This window comes from Misgurnus anguillicaudatus, chromosome 14, assembly GCF_027580225.2.
Source record: "Misgurnus anguillicaudatus chromosome 14, ASM2758022v2, whole genome shotgun sequence".
Taxonomy (NCBI): Eukaryota; Metazoa; Chordata; class Actinopteri; order Cypriniformes; family Cobitidae; genus Misgurnus; species Misgurnus anguillicaudatus.
Window position 1 is genome coordinate 30,658,186 of NC_073350.2, and position 17,253 is coordinate 30,675,438.

Below are 17,253 nucleotides of genomic sequence, written 5' to 3' on the forward strand. Positions count from 1 at the left end.
ATTTAGTTGTATTTGTAGTAAAACCACAATACTTACAACAATACCATCGGTTCAAAACAGTAACCATACTTAAATATGGTAAACCTATGGTAATACAAATAATAATCAATCTGCCAAAGAAAAACGTGGTTACTACACTTTTACCATAATAAAACCAAGGTTAATTTTCTCAAAGCTGTATATTTGTGTATTTTATAATGCTATATTCTTATAAATGTATTACTATCCCACATGAAAAAAAATCCTATAGTATGCTATAGTAAACTGCTGTAAAATTCTTAAATATTAGTGTTTTTGAACCTTACTACAGCAAATACTATAGTACACTACAAAAATTAATACAATTTAATACAATACAATTAGTACTTTTTTTATGTGAGATAACATATTTCGATATGCATTTTGTTTATTTTAATGTTAAATCTCAGCTATTAAGAAAAAAATATTTTACAGTTAATATAAATTCTGCGCTGCTGCGTAACTTTTTGTCAAGCCTTTAGTGGAACTTCCGGTTAGGGAAGCCTCGAAACATTTATGAATCTTTTGTTTTGAATCACTAAGCTTGTTCGACTTCATGCGGCGCCGCAAGAACTGACAGCCGGATGACGTCAAAGTATCGTGAGAGCGAGACGAATATGGTTTCTTGAATCATTCTCGCGGTACTTTGACGTCATCCGGCTGACGGCTCCCGCGACGCCGCACGAAGTCGAACAAGCCTATTGGTTCGGAGCGTGTTTCAAACTGGCCAAGTCACGTCATAACTGTTTCGAAAATCAAAAGTGTTATTATTTTATAAGTTAAATAATACAATTTTCTTAAAACTAATTTTTAGAAAAATCTTGCAATTATTGTGTGAAATGTTTGGACTGAGATCTTGTTGCTTTTACAATGTTTTCACCAGCAGGTGGCGCCATATTTAGGTGTTTCGAGCGCTTCGGTCGAATGAATAATTTTTCGAAGAAATTGGTTCAATTGTTTCGAATCTTCCAAAAGCTTTGTTTCGCCCACCACTACTTCCGGTACGGTTGGCCCCTCCCTTCTCTGTCATGGGCGTGTCCACAACAGACAGCAAAGGAGACTTCAGAATGGGAGGTCAGTCATACAACTTTTGATCTCAGTTATAAACATACACTTTATTCAAGTTGGCGTGAAAAGTTCAGCGACGTGGTATACAAGATATCTATAACGCTAAATAACCGATCAATCATAAACAAACACTATTTTTTGATAATGCCCGTGTGATGTAAAATGAAAGACATGAAAGCTAGATGCACGAGCTACCCTCTAAAGGTTATGCATTTAAAACCATTTTATGCCTCATAGCAACTCAACTTTATGGAGTTCATACTTGTATATTCACTTTTGAAACATAATTTCGACATTAGTTTTACTTGTGGGTTTACTTTACACGATACATACTATACATGCTGGTAACAGAGTACGAGTTGCTTCGTCTAGTGTTTTGTTACGCCAATCAAGTCTAACCTGCTAAATACTTAAATGCATTTATGACTATTGGACTATTTAGGTACACATAACATAACTCAATTTACCTCAAAATATGTTTGACACGTCTTGCATTTTTCAGTGTCTATTCATAAGGAATTTATATTAGGTGGCTCCACCTTCTGGCCGATAAGTGCACTGCATTCATTAACTCATTGACAGTCTTTATGATGAATTTCTGTCTGTTTTGTTTTTATAAAATCCTAAAACATATTGGAATACCTCTTGTATGCACAATGGTTTATAAAAGTTTGTGTTTTTAACTGACAGAGAGCTTCTATGAACAGCTGCAGATAGACAGCCAGTTCTTGAAATCGGACCGGCGTTTGGACACAGAGCTGGTGGATAAACTCATCCTGCAGCTCAACAGAATCTATCCACAGATCCTTACCGACAAGGAAGCCACCAGGGTAACGGTTACACATTCATACAGAGAAACATGATGGTTTCTTAAAGACATTAAAAAGCCACATTTTGATGATTTTTTTATGATATTCCCAAACATTAGTTTAGGGATTTGGATGTTCCAACATGTGTCAGGCTGGCAGAGCTGCTGTCTCGTCTGCAGGAGAAAGGAGAGGAGGCGTGTCGAGAGTTTTACCGAGCACTGCACCTCCACGTTGAGGAGGTTTACTTCAGCTTACCCACACGTCTCCGACTCAGGGGTTTGTATTTGGGAGAATTCAAGATTTATGATTTATGCCACACTTTTGCATATTTTGTTTGACAACTTAGTTTTTGTGGTGCTTTCTAGAGTCCGGTGATCGAGTTGATCCAATCGTGAATCCCAAACATAGATATGTACTAAATGACCGAAGTAAGTCAGTCTTTATTCTATGGTCCACACTACTAAATATACACATATGACTGTTAAGTCAAGTCAAATTTATTTACATTGCTTTGTTTTACATTAAAGATGCAACTAATTGTTTGCAGAATAAGTTTTTGTTTACATCATATGTGTTTGTATTGTGTATAATAATTATGAATATATAAATACACACACATGCATGTATATATTTAAGAAATATTTACATGTGTATATACATTTTTATATTTATATTTAATTTATATTATATATAAATATGAATACTTAATGGGTTAATGACACGATGTTAATTATTATGTGTCCATATGGTTCAATTAAATGTAAAAGGGTTAAAATTTCTAATTTGCAGATTACTTGCATACATTTTCTTTTTTAAGGACCACGTCTAAAATTTCTGGTTTTATTTAATTTTGTAATAATATTTGGGGGATAATTTGCGAAAATGTCCATGTGGTGTAACTGGTCTGTGTCAACTGGTGTAACTAGTATTTTTTAAAATTAAAATATAAATATATTCATAAAAAGTGTGGAATAAAATATAATCATCTAGTTTAGTGTAATATAGGATTTTTCATCATTTGTCAAAGATTATTTAGAAAACAGCTGTTTTCAGCAAATGTCAGGACAAATATTACAAAAACGCATAAAAATTTACACTTAGAAATAACTAACAAAATGATATTTTTAAATGATTATTTTTATGCTTACATGCCATCAAGGTGGATAAAATATTTAAAATTTCTCATTCTTTGCCACAATTGGCGGTTACACCATTTGGCATTGTCCGGTCCATTCAGTCTTAACTTTCATAAAAATGGTGCAAATTTAATTTTTTATTGCATAAAATAAACATAAACTGTTTGCATTGAAATAAACCTGATGCTTGCTTTTAAAACAAGTTTTTTAAAAAGAATTTTTAATTTCTCATCTTGCCAAACTGTTTTTGCGCAGGTCCTGTATTCTTCATAAGCTGCTTTAGTGCTGCTGTCGGAGCCGCTCTTCTGTATTATTATGGTGGTAAGCAGACAGACTTTGTGTTTTTATATTGCCTATAAAATGCACTTATACATCTTAGCAAACACTATAAATGTATTCTCAAAACTGCAGAGTCCAAGGAGGTGTCGGGTTCAAGCAGTGCACTCGGTCTGGCTGCCCTGGGATTGAGTAGAAAGGTGCGAGATGTTCTCATCTGGTACACAGAAGATGGAATATAATTGATTTTTGGTGCCTTTTAAAATCATTTTGACACTATACAATATTAGAGTATCGCACAAAATAAGTTTCAGATCTAACAGGTGGATTGTGTATGTTGCTTTTTACAGTGTATGTATAATTTATACATCATCTGTTTGAATTGCTTAGTTGCGCCATTGTTATTCAGATTGGTGAACCAGTGTTTAACCTGTCTTGCGTACTCAAATGACCAGCATAGATGATGACCAGCATGTGTTTAGTACATCTGTTAAGTACAACTTCATTGCAAAACACCAACTTCAGGTTTTAAAAGATATATGCATGTAGTGTATAAAGTAATTACTGATGTGAGCGAGACTAAAAATGGCCTACATCTGGAAACATTTAAGAAACAAACAGCTATTTTGAAATATTAGATAAGTACATGCAACAGTGAAACTAATAAAACTAATACTAATTGATTTACACTCACCACTGAAAAGTAGGCAACTAATAATTTAATACTGGGCATTTAGGAATCAAACTCATTTTTATGCTCAAGGATAAAGTTAACACTGGTTAATTTCAATAATCTCTCATTCATGTATTGTATATATCATTCATACTGTAACTGATAATTACTCAAGAGATATTTGGACAAAATGTTGACCCAAAGAGGCTTTAGCCTTACTTAATGCACACCTGTTATAACAAATATATGAAGTGTAAGTATATTTTGAGATATAAAGCTGAATTTAAGGAGTATTAGGAGCTTGTTACCTTGTAATACTTTTTGTGTCAAGCGTTTTGTGGGTTAAGGTTTTATATTTTATTCATTGTTTATATATATTTTATAAATCTGTTTTTTAAAACAAGCAGCATGTTTGCACTGGATTGTCTACTAATAATCGATCACATTTGTCAATTTCCTAGGAGATATTTCTGACTCTGGTGGCCTTATTTTTGCATTAAAAAAAGTAAGAAATATTTTGCAAGATTTGTATGAAGAGGATAATACTAAAATAATGTATTTATGAGTCACACAAATGAGTAGCGAGTAGAAAAGATAAAAATGTTGAAAAGATAAAAATATATTCAGTATATATATATATCATCTTTAAAAATATAATATGTCTAATGCATTTGGGTATAAATTGGATTGTGTGCCTTTGTGATATGTATAAGTTGTGTCCTTTGTATATAAAGCGAGTTAAGGACAATTGGAAAGTTTCTAAAATCTGAATAAATAAATAAATATTGTTATTAATTTCGGAGTATTGTTTTGTTTTTAAATGTAGCAACGGGACCCTAGTGAGCAAGTATGCAATAATAACGTAGTATTTAAATTTATGCAGACACTTTCATCCAAAGCAACTTACATGGTGTACAACTTTTTAGTATGTGTCACTGAGATACAGGATCAAAAACAATGTGCATCAGTAAACCTCTGTCATGACTTATTTATATTTATATATCTTATATTTATTATAAGATTTACTGAAATGACAACCAAGTACGTGTTGCATCAATTTTCTTTGAGACAGTGCTGTTGACAAAGGATCATTTTAATCATTTATACAAATTTCAGTATAAAATATACAGATACTAAAGGAAATAAAACAGCTTATTAAAAATAGATAATCACAACAAATATCAACACTAAATATAAAGAAAATCAAACATTTTATAAAGGCAATATTTCTTAAAAGTCTGTCTTGAAACGTCGTCAACAGAAGAGGGCGCTGTTATCTCAAGACTTAATTGCGTGTGCTAAATCCTTCATGTGTTATAAAGCATGGCTTTTTAAAGGGATAGTTCACTTTAAAATGAAAATTCTGTCATCATTTTCTCATTCTTTTTCTGATGAGCACAAAAGAACACATTCTGAGAAATGATGGTAAACACACAGCAGACAGTGACCATTGACTTCAATAGTAGGAATAAAAACATATGATGGAATGCAATGGGTACTGTCAACTGTGTGCTTACCATCATTTAACAAAATATCATATTTTGTGTTCATCAGAAAAAAGAAATTCATACAGGTTTAGATGAGGATGAGTAAATGATGACAGAATTTTATTTTTAAAGTGAACTATCCCTTTAATATCAATGATAAATAAAACGTACATACATTGTGCAATAGAGTTAGTGTGAACAAAAAGTTGAAATGTATTGAAAAACATATACATATAAAAATCTGTACATTTATAGATTTTACATTTTCAGAAATATTTAATATTAGGCAGTATTGAAAATCCAATGCAAAATGCTTTGAAACTGTGTATGGCTGATACAGTCCACACCCCAAAAAATGAATTTGTCCAATTCCATGCATAGTAAAATAAAATAAAATGTGTCTCTGGACTGGTTGGATGAATAGTTCTCAGTTAAAACCTTGATTATATTATACAACATATTTAATAAAATACAAACGCACAAACAGGAAATAATGTAAAACTGAATAACTAAAGTGTTTAAATTCTGTGGATATCTTTGTATATAAACACAGATTCTGTATGAACACAGTAAACCATACAATCTATGAAAGAATGTGTTCATTTTTATACATTGTTTTGTGTAATCCTATTTAACACATGATGTGTTAATTAAATATGTTGTCTTTAACAAGACACAACATGTGATGTTTTAACACATTAGTTTTAAGTGTGTAGGGTGTTTTCACACCTAATTTGTTTGAGCCCTCCAAATGCTCTCGGAGCAGTTTAGTATGTATATGTGAACAAACAAAGTAATCTCAGACCCCCTAAAATGACCCAAAAGCGAACCATACTCAGACCACATCCGGAGGTGAACTAAATGTGAAAACACCCTTAGAGTTCATTAAAATTCATCTAGACAGAAAAATCGCTATGTAAACAGTTGTTACAGAGGAAATAACGGAAAGTTAGAGATTGCTAGAAATAGTGGTTTTTGGGGAAGTGAGATGCTTCCTTAAGATGAGAAGCAGAAGGGAACACAGATTACACTGTTTTATGTATGAATAACACACATAGTGTGTCTTAAAGTCAAGTGTTACGATAATACATAATCGTATATTGATATATAATTAGATATTTTTGGGGCTCATCAGTAGTTGATCTATAATAATTCACGAATTGTTATTACCTGATGCATTTAAAAACATATCATTAACATAAACAGCACACACAATTTCATCATAACATTTCTAACAGTTTATGTCCATTTGAATCTCCATTGGTAGGAGAAAACATCACACTTTCTTTTCTTCTGGTTTTTGTACACCGAACGCTGTGATGAAAACGTTGACTACTACGATAATAAAGACAAGAGCTGTGACAATGTTCTCCAGAAGATTGAGTATGTAATGTTTACTGGTGTCATTAAGATTCCACTTTACTGCAAAACAAAACAAAACATCTTTACTCGTTTCATTCTGTAATTCAGAACAGACTGATTTATCTTGCACAACAGCAATGGGATAATTCACCCAAAATCAACATTTTGTCATTATTTACTCGCCCTCATTGGCGCTTTAAGTGTTGCCTCTCTTTCAGTGCAGACACACAGTGAACTGTTGTTTAGGGATGTTTACTTAAAAATAATGTGTAACAACAGTGATGTCCACAAGAAGATAACAAGGACACTTAAACATCAGCATTTTTATCAGTAAGGGGATTTCTAAGTGGGCTATTGACACAAAATTTCCACCAGATATGTGTCATTTCACTTTACTTATTATGACTTAACTTGTATACTTAAATGTTCTGATTCTACATCTGGTGGAAATTTTGTTGTATATGACACAAATCAAGTGGAGTTACTTATTTACTTGCGTATTTAACACTTTGGGTTCTTTTAAAGCTTGAAATGTTTTCTGGTTACTATGGAAATGGATGGTGACCAGAAAACCCTAAACAACACTTTCTAAAAAATAGCATTTGGGTTCTGAAGAACAATGTAAAACAATGTGGGGGCTTGAAATGAAGAATAGTACATTTTTCATTTTTGGGCGATCAATACAATCGATAACATCAATATTAAGCATACACTGAAAAATAAGCCTGCCAAATTTGCACTTAGAAACTGATAAAAAAACCTGGCCAAGTGTCAGTTACTCCAATATGCTGTTTTATTTACAGAAGATGTGGACTAAAATAAAAGTGAAAGTAAATTCATTGCAAGAAGTGCCAAAGTGATGTAAGTTCATGTTTCTGAGAGGGTTTTTTACAACTTACAACAAGAAAATATCTTTGTTGAGAAAATTTTAAAGTGTTGGCCTATAACATTAGAAAAAAACGAGATTTTAAAAAATAAAAAACCTGACTTATCTGGTTTTGGAACCAATTTCTTCATGTAGAGAACCGCAGGGATGACGTATTTTCCCGGAGGTTAGCGGGACACTGGTTCCCTCCCAAAAAAGCCCATTGATTTTTATAGACTTATCACAAATAATAATAATCTCCATGTGTAAGTCTATTACACTTACACATTTTGGCCAACAAATTAGTCTTCACAGAACACAACTTTTATGACTTTTAAAGTCAAAAATCAGCTTTTTATATTTTTAGTAAATAATAATCATTGTGACAGCCCTTCCTATAGGATTCTCAGGTGAAATGTATCTGAAGGTCCTCTTACCTATGAAGATCAGCAGGACTCCTACAATGATCTGCAGGATGAGAGAGATGCTGATCAGGGTGATGAGAGGAGTGTAAAAAGAGAAACCGGGACCCAACTCCAGAATGGTTTTCAGCTGGGATGCGTTAGCCATCAGTAACGCTATGTCCAACATGCTTTCAGCTGCGCTCTTCTTATTGGCGTAGTGGTTCATGTTAATGGGATTGTTCCTGGAGATTCGTCCCTGCCGAGAAGGCTGAACACAACAATGCAAACCCACACATGAGAATAGACATCAGTTATTGCATCCATGTCAATGAAATCTGGTAATTAAACCATTTAAATAAATTCATAAACATATGTTTACAAGCATTGACTTAATAGACAGATAAATTTCTCTTTTAAATAAGACTTTTAATTTGCATGTAGTTATTTTTTGTCAAGCAGTACCTCATCTTTTTCTCATGTGGTTTGAGGTTATGGCTTAGACTTAAGGGACACTCCACTTTTTTTTGAAAATAGGCTCATTTTCCATCTCCCCTAGAGTTAAACATTTTATTTTTACAGTTTTGGAATCCATTCAGCTGATCTTCGGGTCTGGCGGTATCACTTTTAGCAATAGCTTAGCATAACCCATTGAATCTAATTAGACCATTAGCATCGCGCTCAAAAATAACCAAAGAGTTTCGATATTTTCGACTGCAGAAGGCATTCATTTTACAAAGCAGCCAGAAATAGTCCCCTTGGTAACAGGGGACTATTTTCGGGCACTGCATAATATCATTGCCCCTCCTGCAGCCATGTTACAGCAGCAAAGTCCTTGATTATTACGCCAGAATGAGAGTATAGTTCCTAGCCATATCGGCCTAGAAAATCACAACTTTTAATTTTCCATCGGTCTTAAGTACACAATGTAACTACAGAAGAGTTAAGTTTTAAATATGAAAAATATTGAAACTCTTTGGTTATTTTTTAGCGCGATGCTAATGGTCTAATCAGATTCAATGGACCATGCTAAGCTATAAAAAAAGTGGAGTGTCGCTTTAAAGTTCAGTTTTAGTAGGAACTGAAAGTACCCTTCAGGGTGTGAATGTTTGTGCCACTTGAGAGGAGTGGTCAGTTGACCCTGACATGATTTCCCTTTTCCGTTTAAAACACAACTAGTTATAGGAGGACTCTGGGGCTCACTGCTAGCTAGTCTTAAAATATCTGCAACACAGAAACATCCAATGTCAAAATAACTTCTCCATAGCTCTTACTTGTTCATTTCTATATTTGTCTTAAGTTTCACTTGCCTTGACAAGCCTTTCTGACTCAATCACTTCTGAAATAAAGGCACTATCCCAGCAAGCAATTTTGCGTTTAAAAGACGTCTAATAGCGGTCTAAACACAGCACAGACGTCTAGGAACAATCTGTGCTGTCAGTGAAAATTTAATAGACGGTTAACCATTGTTTTTTTTTTGCAATTGATTTGTCTTTATACAACAGTTCTGCAGAGAAGCTTATTTTAGGTTTACTATCTGTTAAGACACAATATAAGTAGCTATTTTGCTCCACCAATGAAAATAGTTCATCTAAATCATTTCCATGGATAATACACAGAGAATGCATCTGGGATTTGTCCAGGGATCGCTTGATTATGGTTCATTTACACAGCCAATCATTTTCCGGAATCTGTGCGAGCATTCACACACATCCCATTAAGATCCTGTAAAGACGTATTTAAAGGTGCACTGTGTAGATTTTAGCAGTATCTAGTGGTATGGTTGTGAATTGCAATTAATGGCTCAGTCCACAACTCACCCCTCCCTTTCGAAAACATAGTGAAGCTACGGTAGCCAACACAGGACAAACAGGTCATCGTCTGAGACAACTTAGTAAAAAAGTTTGTCCGATAAAGGCTTCTGTAGAAACATGGCGCTCAAAATGGCGACTTCCATGTAAGGGGACCCTCTGTGTATGTAGATAAAAACATCTCATTCTAAGGTAATAAACACTGGTTCATTATGTAAGGTCTTTATACACCCCTGATAATATAGTTTTGTATATTATTTTGCATTTCTGTCAAGAGATCCTTACACACTGCACCTTTAAAGTTTTGCACTTAATAGGTTTTTCCGTTAATAAGTTTGCTTATTGTCCGTGATGTCTCTCTCAAGAAACCATGCATGTGCATTTGTATTTATGAAAAGATTATAAAGGAGTGTGGGACGCAGATCTTCTTGTTACGATGATGCGCATCCTCACTACGGCACGCAACTTACGCCATTGTTTTCGCCTTTTGTTCACACGGGACGTGTTCCGTAAATGTTTCGGCAATGTTACTAGGCCACTGGGAGCGATCCCAGAAACAATTACAGCACATGTTTGCTCTCACGCAAAAGGCATACTGGCAATTTTATGTGACTTTCCAGAATCAAAGTGCTGTAAATTAGGTTTTATTGAGCTTAAGAATGAGTGCGTTTACATGCACAGTATAAGTGCATAATTAACAAAAATCTGCTTATTATAGAAACCTGTTTTATGCATTTACACGCAAATCAATAAACAGACTATGCAGAAAACTATGTTTACATGGGATTTGGAGATTTGTCAAATTTATAGTATAAAAAGCGGGAAATCAAAGTTTTCCTTTGGTGTGTAAGTGTGTATAAGTACATCTTAACGATATGCAAAATGTATAAACCCCAAAGTTATCATCTACAACGTAAATCTCTTTTCTTGGACTACAACAGTTTACTTCCTGGGATTGGTGTGTAGACCAGACAGACATTATCTTAATTCCTCCCACATTATCATAATTCCTCCCACATTTCAGGGTGATGTCAGAGGTATTCAGGCCAATCACAACATAAAGATTAGCTGGCCAATCAGGGACACAAAATGAGTTTTGTACAAAATCAGTGCGTTCTCTCATGTCATTTTATGTATTATTTTCTCATTGTTTTTTTTTCAATTTTCTTACCATTGTCGCTTGGGGTTGGGGTTAGAATCACTTTCTGTTACATTTTTAGACATTCTGACTCAAACCCCAAGCGACATTGATTTGAAAATAATAAAAAACAATGAAAAATGACAGGAGAAATCCGTGGAAGTGACATGAAAAAGACATCCGTGCTACCGGCACCGAAAAAAAAGCTGAATTCCGTGACATGGACACGGACAAAATGATAAAATTTTCCTTGACTAACACGGATATAACACTCGAGAAATGCTGCTTAACTCTTATATAACAAGTATTAGCATTTTCAGACAACGTTTTTGGTTCTAAGGGGGTTTTAGTTATGGCTAGTTAATGCATACTGTATATTTTACTGAGCACGAGGGGTCTTTCAAAGCACTGTTATCTTAAGAGACACTTCTGCTAATTTAAACAGGACAGCCCATGTGATCATGATGTGTCTCACTTTCCTTCTCTATAGCAGCATGTCTAAGCATGCTTTGACTCCTCAGTTACCCTATTATTAAGTCTGTAAGCCTCTTTTTGTTTTACTTTGACCAGCTGGGCGGCACACTTATGCCTGTAATGTTAAAATCCTTCAGACTAAAGTTTGCAGAGAGCGGCAAAAAGTCCAAGAAACTCCCAGCTTGCAACAACCCCAGAAAACTCAGATGCTGACATCTATAAATGCAGTTCTTGTCAAAAAAATACTGTTATCTAACTGTCACAGCTTAAGCACTTTATCTCTGTCACTGTCAATATACGCAGTAACTCACTCAGTACAATACGGTTTCATTTGTTAACATTAGTTAATGCATTAGGAAATATGAACCAAGAAGTTTTACAGCATTTATTGATCTTTGTTGATGTTAGTTAATACAAATAAAGTGCTTCATTGTTTCTTCATTGTGCACAAACCATTGTTACACGAATACAACATATACATACAATCTTTTTATTTATGAAAAATATATTTACTAAGATGAAAAAATGCTGTAGGAGTATTGTTAATATTAACAAATGACTTACAGTGCACATTTAATCAGTATGCGTGTTAACTAAGAATTGAATCGACAGACCTTTATTGTGGTAAAGCAGCGCTCTACCAATAGAGCTACAGGAATTGTTTTGCTGTAGACGCTCTTAGTTTATTAAACTAAAATTGAAAGAGTTCACCCAAAAATGAAAATAGGTTAGGTTAGGTTAAACTTTATTTGTCCCCGAAGGGAAATTTGTCTTGGGCAAATGTTGTCATCATATACTCACCCTCAAGTAGCCTGTATAAATGACAAGATAATTGTATTCGAGCAGGAAGCAGGGGCACTATTGACTTCCATAGTAGAAAAAAAATACAATGGAAGTCAATAGTGCTCCAAACAAACATTGGTCAAAATATATTTCTTTGTATTCAGCAAAACAAAGAAATGTATACAGGTTTGAAACATCTTGAAAACATTTTCATTTTTGGGGTGAACTGTCCCTTTAATTGAATGAAACTGAATGAATGACACAGTATTTGCCTTAATCTAGCCACAATATTTTAAGTAAACAATGTGTCAAATTCAATCAATGTTGTAGTAAGAAAGTGTAGTTCACCCCAATCTATCTTGCCAAAAACGGTCTGATTTTAAAGGGATAATTCACCGGAAAACTAAAATTCTGTCATCATTCACTCACTCATGTTGTTACAAACCTGTATGCATTTTTAAAAATATAAATCTGTATAGGTCTGCTGAAGACAAAGGAAGATATAAAAAAAATGTTTGTAGCCAAACTGATCAGAAGCCCCATTGACTTTCATAGTATTCTTTTATCCTACTATGGAAGTCAATGTGGTCCTAGCAGGGTTTCCTGCAGCACTTTGCAGTTCGGGCGGCCCGCCTAAGCTGGGAAACCCTACCGCCTTAACTAGCTCGTCCAAAAAAAAAAAAAAAAAAAAAACGCTGCACAAAAAGGCCGTCGAGTGCATCTCAAAATGGTCCATCACTGTCTGGAGGATAGCCAGTTAATAAAACACGTGTCAGTGAGAACTGTAAGTGGACTTATGTTTTGGGTTTATTTAAGCCTGTTATTGTATTAGTCTATAGTTCTTGCAAATTTAAAGTAAGTTAGCTGGTGATTTTTATTGTTTGAGCAAACTGCTAGCTAGGTTGCACGTGCCTGTTGATTCTATATAATTGTTGAGCGCTCTTGGTCATATGTGCATTATTTACATGCTACAGTAGTTACACTCCTTTAAAGTCGCCATGAAACGGAAGTAGCGATTGCCTTATTTTCCCTGTGGTGATGTGTATCGAATGAAATGGCTTCTGAAATAAAATAAGGCAGGGCTGGATTTGAATTTGTCCATCAAGATCTGATTGGATCGTTTGAAGTTGGGTCGTGTTGCTAATTGCTAATCGCTGCGATCTTCTCCCGGACCCCGCCCACCTGCCATATCATATGATCAGAAGTGAAGAGAGATCGTTTTGAGGAGGGGAGGAGATTTGCATTTTTGATCACACAATTTTTTTTTAAATAATGAAGCTCACAGATAAGTCATTTGTTAATAATACCACAATATTAATTCGCCAGACGTTCTACAAATCTGCTTCATTTGTGTTTATTAACCCTTTAGTTTCCCTTCATCACGCAGCTATTTTCGTTAGAGGTTTCTGTTAAAAACATTTAATTTATTAATAATCTAATATGTGTTCATTTTCTGTAATAGTTTCTACAAAATGAAGAACTATGAAGGAGTGTTTTAATAATAAAAAAAAAAAATATCATAATGCGTCCGCTCCGCCCCTTTTATTGTCACCCCCCCTGCACAACCCTACCACCTTAACTAACAAATTTTCTGCGGGAAACCCTGCCTAGATCTGCTTGGCTACAATTTTACACTCATCCTTTGTGTTCAGCAGATTTATAAAATGTATCCAGGTTTGCAACAACATGAGTGAGTAAATAATGACAGAACTTTCATTTATCCATTTAAAGTTTCTATCTTGGACTGACTCAACCGTTAAGATGTTGCCATTAAAAGAAAATACCAAAATTAAAACATAATGCTCATACAAACTGCTGGAAAGTTCTCCACCTTGACCTGATGTGTGTACAGTAGACTACACTACAGTACAGGGTGTGGACTGAGATCTTCACCTGTGTTTCTGAGTCACAAAGTCATTCACATTTTGCCCTTTCATTTTTATCTAATAACTGTTTTAAGAACTTGCGTAGCATTTAAAAGATGCTTATTTCTTTGTTGCACGACTAGTGGTACTAGAATTAGACTCAGTGGTGGTGCTGATGAAGTCACACAGTTGATGTTACACAAATATTACATCATAGCAAAGCAGGGGGAGGCGTCTTTCTCTTTTCCACTTGGGAAGGAAGCCACATGGAAATTCCAGGAATTTCACTCAACCTAAACACACAGTGTCTGAAACATTGGTGGTTTCCATATGAATGCTGGGGTTTCATTTTGTGTGTTTGCTAGTGGTAAGATTTTAACTTAACCCCTCAACTTTTATTGATTTTATTTCTCCACACAAACACCACTGCAAAGTGTGAAGCCAACTCTGTACATATACTGTACTGTACATTTATAAAACTGTGTTGATCTGGATTGGGGTAGCTGATATATGTCAAACAGTGACAGGGCTGTGATATGCTTATTTACAACTATTTTAAACAACAGTTTTTTAATTCTTGTATGACTTACGTAATACATGCAGTTTATGTCCTCATATCAACTGAAAGGCATCATGAAAATGTGACCAGGATAAAGTCTTATAATCTTATAAAGAGATTTGGCGCATTAAAGTTTGATTTCAATCTTTGACATGACTTTAATAATATTAAGGTTATATCTTCACAGAATGTTCTTTACATTATGTAGGATGATTTAATGTTAGAATAAAATGACTTTAGCCGGGTTTTTTGACTGGGTCACCTACATTATGTTAATTTGTTGAAGGGGTGCACCGAAATTTCGGTCACCGAAAATTTCGGCCGAAAATGGCATTATCGGTTTCGGGCCGAAATAAAAAATCCAGCCGAAAATGTAAATCGAAAATGAATGTCAACCGCGCCCTCCCATCCGCGCTAGCGCTTGGGTTTCACTCACGGTGATCAGTCGTCTCCCACCCCTCCCCTTCGTGCTCAAGCAGGTTTCACTCACGGTCTAGCTGTTTGCACGCGTCTGCAAAGATTTGTCAAGCATGTCTTGATGTGTAAACTTTAGAGAGAGTCCGAGCAGGGGCGTCGCTAGAAGCAGCCGCACTGACGCGTGCACGCAAGTATCCATGTCCACGCGCGTCTTTGCTTTTATCCGCTCTCAACCGCATTCAAAAGGTGACGCCACGCGAGTGAGCTAGCTTATGAAAACATGACGAGACTAAAGTAAGTTTCTAAATAATAATGATAATCTTATTTTGATCATTCGATCATTATTGGCTTCTGTAGATGTACATCAGAAATGTTTTGTGCAAAGCAGGGAAAGGGAAGCAGAAAGGAGAGATGATGAGTTTATAAGGGAGGTAAGACAAACTACATCTTCTTCACCCTGTCAGGTCTCAAACATTAAAGGAAAAATCTCAGGAAAACCTCTTGTCAAGTCTATACAGTTGATCAAACAACCCATGACAAAGAGACAAATAACTCTAAAAAATAATATATTTCATTTAATTTGATTTCTGTACCTAATGCTAATTTCAGACCTTATTAATGTACAACTTTGTTCTCTTTTATAAATGTTTGCAATTTCTTTATGGTTTATTAGATTTTTCCCATCTGCTTTTTGCTGATCCGAAAAATAATCTGATCTGTGCCTCAAAAACTGTAATGTGATCCGAACTGTGAGTTTTTTTATCCGTCACACATCCCTAGTAAAGTTAGTAGACAGTGATAGCCTTAAATGCAATTGTACTAATAGTTGGCATAATAATTTATTTCGGTGTTTCGGTTTCGGTTTTTCGGCCTTGTTTTCCTGTTTTCGGTTTTCGGTTTCGGCCAAGAATTTTCATTTCGGTGCCTCACTAGGTTGCAAGATTACCATATATTCTCAATTACAGTTTTAAAACTAAATTATTATCAATCTAAGTTTGTCTCAGATTGACATTTGGGTGATTCTAGCGAAATTAGACTCATGAGGTGTCATGAAACATTTTGATAAGAAAAAAGTAAATGCAAAGTAAGAGTATCAAAATAAGAAGCATACAGTTACAAACATCTCTACATGTACTATTTTGCACATGATTTCAAATGACATCAAATAAACCAATTTTGTTGTTTTTTCCACATTTAAAGGTATAGCGGAAGATTTTCGTTTTCCGGGTGGATCACCTCTGTTATTGGTCATCCCAGATGTCAATCATTCTGATTATATGTTGACGTATAACCGTCGTACGTGCTCGCCTCTCGGTTCGCTTTCTGCACATGCGCACTTTCACGTGTATTTGTGTTGTGCTACGGTTTCAACCATTCATTGAAGCTCGCGTTCTCGCTGTGTTTTTTTTTTCAAAATGTATGAGGGTCGCAAGAGAAAAAATGTCTACGAATTGTATGACAAGAAGAGAAAGGACTATAAAGAAAGAAACAAGACCAGACTGTTTATGGGAGACTATTTCACACGCTGGCTGCTGGTGTGAGCTAAAAGGACAGGTTGGGCTTCCCACGCGAAGTTTCTACAGGAAAGGTATATTTTGTCATGCTATTTGGAGAAATCCATTTAAAATCACTGCTAGTAAAGTTGATGTAAGTTATGATTAGCGATGCTAGCCCTGGCACGAGTCACGAACCGCACAGACACGGTAAACATGCCGACAGCAACTTGTAAACAGAGCGAATAGAAGAACTGAGCTCCTGCATGCTCTCTCTCTCTCTCTCTCTCTCTCTCTCTCTCTCTGTCTCGTGCACGCGTTTAACAGGCGTTCCCTCTCGGGAGGAGGTAGAGAGTTTCGTGTGCATTTTTTAAAAAATACGGAGGGGCGGTTCTTTTAAATAATTCAGGAAAATCTTCCGCTATACCTTTAAGGGGGGAATTTTCATTACCGCAACGTGTCCATGACTGGATTTGGGGTCTTTGACATGGAAATATTTATAATTAAAAAATCTAAAAAATAAAAAGCTTCAATGCATGTTATAATATAAACATTTACAGTAAAGAAACATGTGGTATTTGGTGATCATTGGTAAATGTAGAGACAATAATAAGGAAT

The 17,253-nt window shown here is 35.0% G+C and overlaps 2 protein-coding genes across 3 annotated transcripts in view; one reads left to right on the forward strand and one right to left on the reverse strand.

The window, feature by feature from the left end:
• The first annotated feature begins 908 nt into the window (after window positions 1-908).
• card19 (caspase recruitment domain family, member 19) lies at window positions 909-4,775 on the forward strand. Of its 2 annotated transcripts, none has more exons than XM_055183575.2 (6): window positions 909-1,092; window positions 1,777-1,916; window positions 2,015-2,171; window positions 2,261-2,323; window positions 3,287-3,352; window positions 3,443-4,775. In XM_055183575.2, the coding sequence occupies exons 1-6, from the start codon at window positions 1,047-1,049 to the stop codon at window positions 3,547-3,549; spliced, it is 579 nt and encodes a 192-aa protein (XP_055039550.1). In that variant the 5' UTR covers window positions 909-1,046; the 3' UTR covers window positions 3,550-4,775. The 2 variants fall into 2 exon arrangements, with proteins under 2 accessions (XP_055039550.1, XP_055039551.2); XM_055183576.2 differs by lacking the exon at window positions 909-1,092 and adding an exon at window positions 1,123-1,290.
• A 280-nt stretch (window positions 4,776-5,055) lies between these two features.
• ninj1 (ninjurin 1) overlaps window positions 5,056-17,253 on the reverse strand; it is a 48,694-nt gene continuing 36,496 nt past the window's right edge. The window contains exons 4-5 of the mRNA XM_055183577.2: window positions 8,132-8,366; window positions 5,056-6,889 (exon numbers count right to left, since the gene is read on the reverse strand). Coding sequence (XP_055039552.1) covers window positions 6,744-6,889; window positions 8,132-8,366 — 381 coding nt within the window. The 3' untranslated portion in view covers window positions 5,056-6,743. The remainder of the gene's footprint in view (window positions 6,890-8,131; window positions 8,367-17,253) is intronic.